Source organism: Scomber japonicus, chromosome 4 (assembly GCF_027409825.1).
Source record: "Scomber japonicus isolate fScoJap1 chromosome 4, fScoJap1.pri, whole genome shotgun sequence".
In the NCBI taxonomy this organism is placed as follows: domain Eukaryota; kingdom Metazoa; phylum Chordata; class Actinopteri; order Scombriformes; family Scombridae; genus Scomber; species Scomber japonicus.
In genome coordinates, this window is record NC_070581.1 from 23,195,157 (window position 1) to 23,209,663 (window position 14,507).

Here is a 14,507-nt window from a genome sequence, read left to right on the forward strand (position 1 = left end):
AGAGATATAATAAGCTTTCATAAAATGCAGTTACTGGTGATGTCAGTGACATTAACATCATGGGATGCTCCGGTCAAGTCTTCGGAGGGAGAAAATGCAGCACTTAATGTCCCCCACACTCACGTTGTATGACGATATCATCTCTCCTGGCAACAGTACCAATTTAGTGTGTGTGTGTGTGTGTGTGTGTGGGTGTTTGTGTTTCGTCTGGATTCTCCTTATCGAAGCTTGAGTACTACAGATAAAGTAAAATCCAACTAGACAGAGTGTATTGGATTTAATGTGTTTAATGATAAATCCGGACTTCTGTGCAGTGTCACATCAAGTGCAAGAGAGAAGCTGTTCTTCATTTCATTGAAGATTTTGTCAGTTAAATAAATAGTTCGACATTTGGGGAATTAAATTTTGAGTTCTGAACATATTTCTCAAAATGATATTTTGAGGAATGCGCTTAATCACTTTATTTGATTAATTATTTGATTAATCACAAATGTAATAAAAATCTGTGCCACTAAAATAAAATATCAATTGCGACTTAATCTTCCATCTTATGGTCCTGGAACTCGAAATCTAGTTTTAAGAAATCAATTCAGTCAGAGACACTTCCATCAAGACCATTCATAGCAAAGGGGTTACACATTTAGATCTGTTGAAAAAGGCTTGGCTGTTTGAGGAAGCTCTCGATGAACCTGAGCAGCAATGAGGACTATGCTTAGAGAGCTAATCCCTCAAATAAACATACATGGGCATGAAATCAGTTAAGATCCTAGGTAAAATATGAAGTGGCACAAAAGGAGGAGAGTGTTGGCAAGCGCATACATGGCTGTATCATGGCCATACTGTTCAACAGAAAAGGTTGAGCATCCACAGGGAAGGCTGTATATATATTTTTAAATGGAATATGTATGTAAATATTGCGTGATGAATACCAAGTTATGGTATTTATATATGTACTGTAGGTATTTTTTGCTTAGGTATTGGTTGTACTGTTATACATGTGAGTGACATAGTGCTATGTTGTGGCAAATGTGTAGGCAAATACTGTCCCATCAACACTGTGTGCTGGTGTTGTGAAGCCTGTAATATGTAGAAGAGCAGTGTTACATTTAGTTGCGGTTTGTGTGTACATCCAGATGACAGACAACAGTAGCATACATCACAGTAATTACTAAAGCAAGTGCAATAAAAGTGATTTGGTGACAATCATCACCTTGGTGGTATTCAATAAATTTGGGCACCTAGAAATCATCACCTTAGGGCAAGAGCATACTCGCCTGATTGAACTGTGATAGTGTCCGATTGAAATGTTTGTGATGTATACCTGTGTGAAGGTGATTGGAGCAGCTGTGGATGAGTCAGGGATTGTGAAGCATACAGAAAACAGCTGAGACCAATCAGCTGAAACAAGCACAGCTTCAGCGCTCTACCTGGACTGATGCTACGCACCATTTGTTTCAGTTTACATCTTGTTGAAAAGTTGTGTTTTATCAAATCACACACACACAAAATTGTGGGTAAGGTAATATTAATCCGTGCAAGGCTGCAACCAGCAATTATTTTCATTATCAAAAAGTCTAACATTATTTTGTTTCATAATTGGTTCATTGTTCAGTTTATAAAATGTCAGAACATTGTGAAAATGTCAATCATTATTCCCTAAAGCCTAAATTAAAACATTGAGATTACCTATTGTTTTGTCCAACCAACAGTAAAAAACCCAAAGATGTTGAATCATAAAGCAAAACTAGCAAAACTGAAAAGTATTCACATTTGAGAAGCTGCTACTTGTGAATTTTTGGCATTTTTGATCAAAAAATGACTTAAACAATTAAGAAATTATCAAAAGTGCTGCAAAGTAATGTTCTGTCAATTGACTAATTTATATCACTTCAGCTTATCTACCTATATTTATAGCTTGTTTGTTTTAACTGTTCAAAAAAATGTAAAAAAAACAAGTTGTTAATATTAAGCTACAGGCAGCTGTCAGTTAGCTGTCGGTTAGCTTAGCCTATAGCGTAAAGACTAGACACAGAGGGAAACAGAACAATTTACCCTTTTTACACTTTGACTCTTGGATTTCACAGATGAAATTCAACGTGTTAAGTGAAGCGACTGCTGGCTGTAACAACATATTTGACAGACTGAGTGTTATTGATCTTCTCATCTAACTCTTGTCAAGACATCGAATCAGTGTATTTCTTTTTCTTTCTTTTAATGTGAGTCAACAGGCCTTATTCTTATCATTAACAATCATCTATGTTTCATATGAAGGCATAGATAACCTGCAAGACTGAGCAGGTAAAAGTTGGTAAAAATAGGTTGCAGCGCAGAATCAATGTCGGCTGTAAACCACCCACATGTATAAATCCATACAAAGTCAAAAATTCAGCATGGGGTAATTCTGATAATCATGTGACAGTTACCTGAATTAATCTATTCCGACCTTTCCTGTCAGTCCTGGAGTCTTGCTGGTGGGAGGGCAGGAGTGAGTTTCCATTTACCCTCAGTTTTCTTGTATTTTGAGGAGAGAGATTTGTGTCTTCATGTGTGCCTTTGTGAACAGAGTGTAACAGCAGGGCTCACTCTGTCTGCGTGTGCATTGACGTGCTCTGACAGGTCAATCAATGAGGAGGAGATGCAGTGTGCTGTTGGTTCATTGACCTGCTGTGCTAAAAGAGAACAAGTATGGGTCATCTCACCCTGCTCCTCATGCAGCCCTGACTGCCTGCACTGACTGCTAACTGCTAACTCTTTTCTACCTTCATGTTTCCTCTGCTTTTATAGTAGTAATTGTTAAAATTAAGATTTAACAAACAGCTGAAATGCTAGATAATTGTGATAAGTCTCTTTAAAGTACTGGTGTCATGGTCAAAAAACACACAAAATACTAATTAATAATATTAATATCATTCCTGGGAGCTCGGGGCACTCTCAATGCCTCCCGTATTTCTGGTGACAGCTGCTCATTGTAGAGCTCTGAAACTTTAAACTTGATGCAGCTGATTTAAACATTATGCTCAAGCTCTGACACTGTCCTATGAAATCACTTTAGTCTTTGGCAAATCAAAGTGGAATGATTTTTATTGATCAGATATTATCTGTGGTAATAGATTGCACAATTTTCTAATCAGGGTTTTATTAGCTGTAATAGCAGTGTAAAACGGATTTCAGCAAATCAGGACCAAGCATAAAACATCATCAAAGTGTTAACAGAATGGTTTAAAGGAATAATATACATATTTCATCTGCAGGTAAACGTCAGACAGATCAATAATATAGTGAACTTTTAATCTTCTGTGATTTTATTGAAGGACAAATGTCCGGAGAACACTACAGACACATTCAGTAGTTCAGTTCAGCAACAACAACCTGCAAATCAATACAAACTAGATTCTGATCACTGATAGGCTATAGGTTCCCTTGGCAACGTGATACATACAGTGAGCGCTACTGTAACTGCATCATTAAACGCTGCGGTTCATTTAATCTATGTATTCCCTCAGCTGAGAGTCTGACACATATGATGCTACTTTAAAAAAAAAGGCATTTTTTTAGCTGATTTCAAGCTGAAACTATGAACAGAATTTGGTCCTGACATAGGCAGGTTCTAGAGAAGGTGCACTCAAATTGCTTACCCAGCTGTCCAGGAATGATATTAATATTGTTAATTAGTATTTCGTGCGCATGTTATAGTTATTTTGTGGCCACAAATTAGTATTTCGTGGGCACACTATATTGTGGCCACAATTAATTTTTTTTTTTGACCATGACATGAGGGGCTCCGTATTACAGAACCAGTGTGTGGAATTTACCTATATCTAGCAGTGGGGTTGCAGATTGCAAACAGCTGAATACCCCTGCCCCTACCCTTGCCCCTCGTGTTTAGGAGAACCTGTGGTGGCTGCAAAACTTGGTGCAACATGGCTGCTAGGAAGAGGACCTGCTCCCTATGAATACAAAGGGCTCATTCTAAGGTAACATAATCACAACTATTTTTATTTTCAGGTAATTACATACTAATTAAACAAACTTATGAATATTATATTCCATTTCTGACAAGTCTGTTCCACTAAATTCATACACAGCATCTCTAAGATACATTACCAGCAATATATTGTCGAGGAACTATATTGTTGAAGGTGGTTTTGTCCCACAGATCATTTACTGTCAACAGTTTGTTGTCTTTATCTATTTTATTTTGTTGCCAATATTACAACACTGCCTGGCAGGGTCTGTTTCATAAAATCATGTTGGTGCTTTAAAGGATGCTCTGGCATTTCAGATTTTTTAGATTTTTACACTTTTGGACGCTTTGGACATTATGAAGATTACGAAGTACTCCAATGAAGTTCTTACTGTTAATAAAGCTATATACAAAACAATGATGCTTTTATTTGATGAAAATAACATAAATAAATTGATTCAGTTGAACAGTTTTTTTTTCTTGTGCAGCAACAAACCAAGAAAATTAGCAAAACAAACAAACAAAAACCCAAACCGTATTTAAAAAATGTATCGTATTGCTTAGCTGTACCTTATGTAAGAGCCACATCCCTTTTAGATTTCCATGGTGACAACATTTGCAGCACAAAGGGGAAATATAGATGAGCATTAAAGTTTAAAAAAGGAGGAAGGAAAAAGGGAAATCAAATGCATCTCTTTGTATTTTCATACTGAGTTGATCTGTCACTGCATTTCATCTGCTTCAGCTGGGAAAGACTTCATTATCCCACCTTGGAAGAGGGCCCTGTCAGACAGAGTTGACAAATGAACAGCCTTAATTGTGATGATCATTTGAGTTTATGTTTGTTCACGGCTGGCACTGAAACTAATTTTGAATAAGAAACTCAATCATCCACATATTAGATCAGTGCAAACAGAAGAAAATAGTCATTTTAAGTTCTCAGTGAACTGAATCGGATTGTTAATCCGATGGCACGATCTGTTAGCACAGATTTACACATCAAGGTTCTTTCTACCATAAGACCCCAGGGGGGCTCCATAGAAAATAAACGTTATAAGTTGTTTTTGGTGAATATTATATTTACATATATAGAATAATGTATCAAAGTAAGTAAAATATATAATGATCTTACAATTAATTTAAAAAATGACGGTCAAAATAAGCATATTAAAAAATAACATGACTATGAGGAAATGCATTTCTCAAAGAAATCTGTCAAAGAAGAGACAGGAGGCAGTGTTCATATAAGGAGGGGAAATGTTTATTTATAATACATGGTGCTGACAGGGAGTCTCCAGCTCAGCGTCTATATTACAAGGTTGATCTGCAAGGCTGCGCATGTACTGTACGGTATTTGGAAACCAAGATTGCAGTGGCACTATAAACACACGCTTGAAACATCAGACTCTTTCCCTTCTTTTCTTTTCTTTTTTTTTTCTTTTTTACATTTTCTTACAAAATGGTACAAACAACAATACAAAATATTTGTGCTGTTGACAATTTACAAAAAAAGTCTTTAGACTTGATAACTGTGCAATTATTTTTTCTGCTTTTTTCTCCTCCATTTGAAACTATGTGAGTATGGTACACCAGAATCCCTTCTGGACTGCAACCTCCGTCATGCGGGCTGCGACACATTTTAAAATGTTGTATGATTACTGTAATAGAACTCATCTGTCCATTATAAAAAGACACATGCAAAAAGCTCCAATTGTACAGTTACAGTTTGCCTAACTTGGTCTGTTTAGCTTCAAGCAAATACTACATTATGTACACTTTGACTTGAGCAGTATTGGGAGAACTTGTATGAAACACTGCTGCCTGCCTTTGTAGCTCTGGCCATAGCAGGGCAAAAGTCTGGCTTCTGCAGGAGCCTCCTGTCATGTGTGTGTCCACAGTCAGGCAGTGTCCAGAGTGAGACCAAGTGTCTGTCAACTAACACCAGTCAGAGAGGCAGAAGAGCTGTTGTTGATGCAGTACAGATGGACTACAGCACTGCAATAGTTCTTCTTCATTCTGTCATTTGCTAATTCTCCCCTCACTTTAGCAAAGAAACATCAATAAGACAAGTGGACCAACTATGTAACAAGTAATGAGCTACCCTTCCTCCATTTCCCCTCACAAATTGCATTTAAATGGAGGGTCAACTCTGACTCCACTGATGATTTGCTGCCGCGCGTCATCGGGAGTCATTGATAACATTCAGTATCATAATGGCATTGTGTCATGTGGGTTTGACACAGTCATAAAGGTTGAATATCCAGTGTGTGTGTGTGTGTAGAGGGTTGGGAGGTGGCGGGGTTACTGCTGTGTTTGGCCCTCAATTGTGAACATCTGACAAGAGAGCACAAGCATTTCATAAAGCATGTCTTTATTCTGTGAATGCTGGATGGCCTTCGATAATGTTGGAGCTCTGCAGCTGAATTAGAACAATGCTGAAAGGGCTCATATAATACAGAACACTCATGTATATACAGTAAGGCCTAGAGGAGTGAGTGTGTGCTAGTACAGACTGTACAGGTTGGTTTGACGTGGAATCTTTTTAGCATGAAGAAGCTAAGGTTGAACAGCGACACCAGTATGGCTGTAAGCTCATATAGAATCATACAGATTCTCTTAAATGCACATGGCTTTTTGTGGTGAAATATACCTTGCCAAGTATTAATTTGAAACAAATCTGGAGTGAGAGAAAATGCAAAGACCGCACAGAAACAAATAAATCATATCACCAAATGTATAAAAATGTTCTGTATATACAACATTAATGTCAGAAATAAACACAAATAGCAGAAAGTAACAGCTGTGTTTATTTTGTGAAGATAGTCTGTAGGCTGAGGAGCAACTGGATAGATAGAAGCTTATCCAGTAGCAAGCTGCGGAGACCACTCCTTTTCTCATGTCTACTCTGATCGCACGCTAAGCTGACAGTGTTCTTGAAAGTCGCCACCGTCAGTTTCTACACTGCAAGGTGCAATTTGCACCTGTTTCTCTATAAATCTAAATCATGAGATTCCTACCCTGTTAACCTGGTTAATTATACTATGAACCTCCTTCTCTTGTTTATAGTCAAATCACACTCTCATCCATGTTTGATTTATAATGAATATTTGTATTAACAGCTATACTCCAAAAGAAAAGTTACTTTTTTTTCTTTTTTACAGTGGGCTCCTTTTACAATTTTTCTTACAATTAAAAAATAAAGATTTTTTAAAATCTAAACATATTCAAATGAACAGCTGAAAAGCATCATGAGAATAAGGAACATGTGTGGAGGACCCTTTTCATAAAATTACTCATTGAACATAGCCTTTAGATTGAGACTTCCTCCAAGCAATAATCATATTCACAATTAAATGAGGCTCTGGTGAATCCAGATCAAGTTGAAGCTAGCAACCACCGACAAGTGTTTCAGTGGGCACTCAGAATATGAGAAATGATTAAACCTTTCTATCATTCACCAGCATCTTCCCCGATACTCAGAGGAATGTTTCGCACATTTAAATAATTTAATACAAAGACTAAAACTCTTTATTTCACTTCTCTTTATGCAATGCCGGGGTATATTCTGAAAGATGATTACAAAAGCCCATGGGTAGTGCTGCTTTTTCATTAAGTGGCAACATAACTGTCTTTTAAAAATGTCTGTCTTTTAAAGCTCTATTACTGAAGCTTTAGTTTTGCAAGTCTGCTTTGATAAAATGCATAACTTCATGACAGACTTTTTATTTCTCTACCTTTAAAAAAAAATAAACAAACAAAAAAAAAACCTCTTGAAGTTGCAGCCAAATTTTTTTTCAGGAGAAAATTTCAGATGAATGAAATGCTGCCTGAAGAGAGACAGATTGTGAAGGCGCTAAATCCCTGGCTGAGGCTCAATTCTCCCAGTTTCCATGACAGGGACCAGCACCAAAGTTTGTATATTAAAAGTTTGTGGAGAAACAACAGTAAATCAACAAAAAAGGAAAAAAAAAAAAGACAAAACAACTCAGATTGGGGCTCACACAAACTCACAACTCTGGATATAATGCTATCAGAGCTATTTGAAGTCATCTAGTATTTTCTTCACCCTCATGTTTGTACAGTTTATATAGTTTTCTTTGACATATTTACCACACAATAACTGGCGATGTTACCTTTGGGTGTAGGGATAAACATGCAAACCTTAAATGATCTTAAAGGCATAATCTCCTTAAATAACCCTCATGTGTACTTCATATACAGTAACAATTATAGGGGTAACACACTTGACTTGTCAATCTTTAAATTTTAGTAACAAGCCTTATCAAGTTTTAGGTGCAAATACTGGAGAGCTCAAAACAAACACAGCTGCTATTGAAGCCACAATGAACAAAGACAAGCAATGCAGTTCTTCTCTACGACAGTCCCATTATGTATTTTTGTGATTTCAGCAAATCACATTCAAGTTGGCTGCGGTCTAGGAGCACAGATATGCCTGACTTGAAAAGTTAATGATTTGTCCTTAACTTACAGACACACTGTAGGCCTATGTACAGTACGTCTACATAAAGCGCCCTCTTAAGCCAGTGCTCCTCTGAAACCAGCACTGACATCTCCCGCAGCTACCACAGCCCTGCAGGACAATAGAAATGACAAGGGAAGGTCTGAGTTAAAGGGTCAGGGGTCATATGGGGGCATGTTAGCCCAGAAAATGGCAACCAATCCTGAGTTAGCGGGAGTCTGCTAAAATACGCACCACTGAAGGCACTTTTTAAACAACAGTGCTTCTGTTCTAAGTAATTCAAGTTCAAGAAAGAATAAACCAGAGCCCTCCATGCAGGAAGGACTTTCATATCATATCTGTTCTGTTCTTTTTTTCCCTCCCCCCCTCTCCTTTTGTTCCCCTCAGACAAAGCAAGCAGCTCAAACCTAAAGCTTCTGCAGAGAGGCAGGCGGGGGCTGACAGCGAGGGAAAAGTGAAAACCCTCAGGAATAGGGAACGTCTCGAATCGAAGGGGAGTGAGGACAAAAAAAGCTGCACAAACTAAAGGAAAACAAAATCAGACAAAAGTAACTTAAGCCTACATCTAGCATAAAACTGAAAATGAAACAAAAGCACAAGAGTTTGAAAATACAAATTATGAGAAGCCTGCAATTCAGAGCTTCTGTTTCAGTCTTAGACGGGCTTAGAGCAGGAGACGGTTGAGAAGAGCACCCAAAACTGACTCACGGCTCCGGTCCTCTGTGGTGGGTAATTTGATTGGTTGGTTGGTCAGTCAGTTGGTCAGTGTGAACATGTCATTGTTAACTTGTGTTCAGTAAGGGTGTAACAGCCCCATGTGTAATAGGGACAGAGCATGGCAGGCCAGCTGACGGGACGAGGGTGTGTGTGTGTGTGCATGTGTGACTGGGTAGATTTAATCATCGTCCCCTCCTCCGTACATGTCAGCCAGTTTCTTGAAGCGGGGGCCCCAGTCATTGAGGTAGTCATAGTCCTGGTCCCCCGTGCTGGAGGAGTTGAGGGAGCTGACAGAGCCGGCGGTAGAGCCGCTGCCCTCGTAGTCAAACACCAGCAGGGAGTCATACGGAGGGGCTGTGGGGTCGTTGTCTGCTGCTCGCAAACCCTGAACAGGAAGAAGAGGAGGAAAGGTAGAGGTCAGTGTTCACATGTCTATATAGCGTGATGGAAAAGCAACACATTGTTAGTAGTAAAACAACTACAAAAACAGCAGAGGATGAGATATTTATTCCCTAGTATGGGCCAAATTCTAAAAATCCTGGATTATTAATTTTCTATAATGCAACCTGCAACATTTTGTTTTTCATTATAGCCCTCTTTCTGGTAAATGTCTGTATCTTTCAAACTCCATGCCCCAAGTTTTTTAATGCAGGATCAACAGAAGACACAACTGTGCATCAAAACCTTCTTTGTAATCAATAATCACTGTGTCTGCGTATTGAAATTAATATTTTATTAATGTGTGATCAAACCCTCATCATCAGTATCTGTAAGTGTTTCATAAATTAGATGTGAAGAGGTCTGTATGTTTTTTTCTTTCTGTGCTGAAACACGTACTTGTTTCTAAAAATGACAAATGCGGTCTATTAACCTGAGGGTTAGGCAGGTGAAGAGAATGAACTTCATCCACTACACTGGAATACAGAGAGAGGCTACTGAGAGAAACCTAAAAAGCTTCAACCCCCAGGAGTACAGTGAGTGGTAGGAACACCATGTGTTTATTGTGTTTGTGTTTTACCAGACTGCTGGAGCGAGATCAGGTGAGTACATATGTGAGAGAGGGAGAGGGAGAGAGAGAAAGGGGGAGACAGAGAGAGAGAGAGAGAGAGGGGGAAAGAGAGAGAGAGAGAGGAAGAGAGAGAGAGAGAGAGAGAGAGAGAGAGAGAGAGAGAGAGAGAGAGAGAGAGAGAGTCAAGGCTGGATGGATCAAAGCTGAACAGCTGCCAACACCTCTCGAGTGTGAATGTGTTGTCACGAGTCTGTCAATCAGCATTTTCTCGCATCACTGTGCCAGCACTGGAGTTATGTGTGTGACAGTATGTGTGAGTGAGTGAGTGAGTGTGTGTGTGTGTATGTGTGTGTGTGTGTGTGTGTGTGTGTGTGTGTAAGATTAATCCTGGCACCGTGAGAGAAGCTATAAAGTAAAACAAAACTCTATGTTGTTTCCATCACCATACTAGAGATTACATATTGAACAGCATCCAGAACGAGTAATCACATTAAATGTCAGATCAATGGAAAGTGAAAGTGAGAGGCCAGGTCGCTGTGGGGGAAACAATCTAATGACTGTTGAGCTCTCGTGCATGCGAGATGTGATGTGTGTACATCCATGGCCTTGTTAAATTCACCTCATGGATGAAGTCCCCAATGTCTCCAGGGTGGGGCACGACAGGTCTGATTGGATACTGGGACTCTGGGATGATGGGACGTTCATCCACCCTGCGGACACCAGGCGGCTTGCTGATGATGTGCTCCAAGGAGTCAGGCTGCTGCAGCTGGCTCAGGTCGTAGTCCTACACAGCCACAGGGGTGTACAGATGTAAGCAGGGCACAGTTGGGTCAACTCAAAGTGTGTGCAATTATGTGTATGTGTGTCTCTAAGGATCTCACCTGGTCCTCCTCTCCTCCTCCCTCTTCATCGTATTTGAGTATGTTGTCTCTGACATCGTCTTCAGGGTCAATAAGCAGCTGCTTGGTCTGCCTCTCCTTCTCTCTGCGCTTGATCCACACTACAAACAACAGCACCATACCTGCAACAACATACATTTTTCAGCACTGATTAATTAGGGGGTGATGTTGTACAGACACATTGAAAACATATTTTTGTGTTTTTGTTTGTGTAAAACAGCTTTAGGGTTGTGTCTGAGGGCAAATGGTTGAAACTGAAGTAGTTATTGACACAAATCTGTTCTAGTCAGATGGGGAAAATTATATTGTGAGATTTAAATGGCCCATGTGTTTACATCGTTATCTACTGCAGATTTATTAAGAGTCATAAAAAAGATTTCATGTCATGTATAAAAGGGAAAACTAAAAGGTTTTTTTTTAGAGGGCCAACTATTTTTGTTGGAGGGCCAGATTCTATTTATATGGCAACAACCTGCATTAACACAAAAACTACAGGAAACAGTTTTATATAAAAGTCTACATACCAATAAACGTAGGTTTATAAAGTATTTAATAAGATGTTTGCCAGATTAGTGATGGTTAGGCATAGTCACAGGTGTGCTTTCTGTGTGCATGTTTTTTTTAATTTAAAGGGTATAGAAACAACAGGATACAAGCTATTCAATTCAGATATGACAAAAAATAGAATGAAAATAAATAAATAAATGAATTTTAAAAAATAAAGGTGGTGCTTAATGCTTGCTTTGCTAATGTATATGTTTTTACATATAGGTATAGTTCTTATGGTCTTACAGTTTTTACTCATTTAAAGGTGTTTAAATATATAAAAAAGTGGGTTTGAATACACTGTTTGGTTTACGGTTGGATCATTTGTGAATATAATACTCCACAAAAAAAACTTTGGTTCTTCTTTGACAGAAATCATGAGTCAGTCCAAAATATTTTAGTATAGGTGTAGTCATAACCTGTGACCACACCTGTTGCAAGGTGAGAAGTTACACCACTGGAGATCCACCAAAACAAGATTTGGGGGTGTCAATGTTACGCTTTAAACCTTCTCCCATTATTCTTCATGTCACAAAAGACAAGAATTTGTTTAAGTTAGTAGTAGCAAGTGGCATGGTGTAGTTATACAACCACAAAATCACTTGGGAAGGAGGTACGGTGAATGGATGGGTCAACAGAGCATGTGGCTATGACATGAGAGACTGCTGTAGTAGCTTTTGTAGATCAGTTGTCCTAGTACCAGGTCAGAAACCATGGCAATGTGAATATTCTGGAGTCTTCTTCACTCTTTGTGGTTCCCATCTGTCTTTCTTTTCTTTTGGAATTTATTTGTATTATTCAACTTTATTCTTTGTAGCTTAATGTTTTGTGTGTAACTTCCATTTCTGTTAATAATAAGATCAACAATTATAATAAACTTGTAAAACCTTTTGTAAAACAGTTGTACTAGTAAAAGGATAATACACATACAATATGACATACTTCCACCAATACTTTGGAAAAATTCTTCAGTTGGAGGTGAATTTGTCTATAAGGCTTATCTGTGTGTATGAACAATGCAACCCACAGCAAGAAAATGAGCCAGCAGCATAAATCACAGGCTTGATAGCAGCAGATATTTACCCTACCAGGAAAAGAAGACAAAAACCTCCCTGTCAAGAGATGCTCGAGAGGAATCCAGCAGTCAAGGCATTCATCCATAATACAAACTTGTTCGTGTTGTTGTATTACAGCCTGGTGAATGTTTAATGCGTGTGCCCTGAACTGCCCTTTTTTTTGTCAGAGAGGCATATCAAAGGCAATCACAAGCAGCTAAACCTCTTATGTTTTATATGTGAGCTGTATGTGTAATATACTATACATGTGCATCGGTGTGTCAGTGGATGGATGTGAAACGGCTGACACTTACTGAGCAGTATGATGATACAGATGAGGATGGAGACGATGGCTCCAGTTCCCAAACCAGCGGCTGCCACGGCCCCAACAGTGGTGCAATCTCCGTTTTGATCGCACGGACACACCTTCACTTTGATGACCGACCTGTTGGACAATGGAGGGTTCCCCGAGTCCGACACAATTACAGGTACCTCATACACCCCTGGCTCTAAATATACATGGTACCGTAGACCCAGACGGCCGTAGTTGCCTGTGTAGAGTAAAGAGAAGAGAGAAAAATTACTACATGTTACTAATCACCTGGGAGCTGGCTGTTACTAGTTACAATTATTGACATCTGGAGCCTAAATGACCTATAATTTGTTTATTCTGACCAAAATCTTAAAAATGGCTGGTAATAAATGACCAGACTAGTGCTACAGTTTTTGCTATACATTTATGCAGGAGTATGGTAAAACCTTTCATGCACTGATCATGAATACATTTCTATATCTATTCTGTGGTATTGCTGACACATCCTCACCACTGATCCTAGAGATTGTCCAGTTGCGTCGGATGGTAGTGGGAAAGTTGGGCAGCTCGAAGACAAAGGGCCCAGCATTGGGGTCTGTGTCGGCATCAGCGGCAGTGATGTTGACACCGTTGGCGTTCTTGTTCATCTGCTCACAGATCTGAGACTCCCTAGGTATGAGCACTGGGGGGTTGTCATTAATATCTATCAGATAGATCTGCAGAGTGCCTGTGCCGCTGGCTGCAGGAGATCCTGAGAACGGAAAGAAGGGAGAGAAATAGTATCATGACAGAAGGAAAAGACGACGAGAAGATGTGTGTAGCAAAAAGGAAGAGGGACAGGAATTGAAGGCTGACGGAAAAGAGGCAAATAATGAAAGAGAATATAAAGACAGATTATAAAAGGGATCTGAAAAGGTGAAAGGAAGACTGTTTATCTGCAATGGTGATGTTAGAGGTAGGGTGCTGGAGAATGTTTGTCCTTGACTGAAATACTTTTGACAGTTGTGCTCTCCAGCTCCTCTTTTAGCCTTACAGCCAAATCAAACCCATCACAGTTGATCCAGATGCAGGCACAGATCATCCAATTGCCTAGAGACGGCTTAGGCACAATAATGATGACTGTAACACAATCAAACAAGTCCTTGTCTTTGTGTATTCACAGATATCTATGATTCTGTAGATAAATACACTTCTGCCTGCAATATTAACTATGTATTTCTGAAAGCTGAACAGTGCATTTTGATTGTGGTGCACTCAGTCCTCCTTTCTCACATCACACACACACACACAATCACTTAACTACACTGGAAAATGCACATACTGCGGGCTTATGCATTAAGAGGATACCTTTACCACACACTCAAATACATAAATATAACTCACTGCTCCCAGATAATCAAGCACCCTTGAAAATAATGTGCAATGCTTTCCAAGACCTTTAGAAAGATTTGCAAAATTGTTTACATTACATACCGGAGCAATTCAGAGCGATGTGAAAGCAACTGCTGTTTTCCCACACTAGAG

General features: G+C 39.1%; 1 protein-coding gene across 1 annotated transcript in view; it reads right to left on the reverse strand.

The window, feature by feature from the left end:
- Window positions 1-9,339: 9,339 nt before the first annotated feature.
- The window catches only part of LOC128357958 (cadherin-4-like), a 240,201-nt gene continuing 235,033 nt past the window's right edge, over window positions 9,340-14,507 (reverse strand). Inside the window, exons 13-17 of the mRNA XM_053318395.1 lie at window positions 13,495-13,734; window positions 12,985-13,221; window positions 11,052-11,191; window positions 10,790-10,954; window positions 9,340-9,546 (exon numbers count right to left, since the gene is read on the reverse strand). Coding sequence (XP_053174370.1) covers window positions 9,340-9,546; window positions 10,790-10,954; window positions 11,052-11,191; window positions 12,985-13,221; window positions 13,495-13,734 — 989 coding nt within the window. The remainder of the gene's footprint in view (window positions 9,547-10,789; window positions 10,955-11,051; window positions 11,192-12,984; window positions 13,222-13,494; window positions 13,735-14,507) is intronic.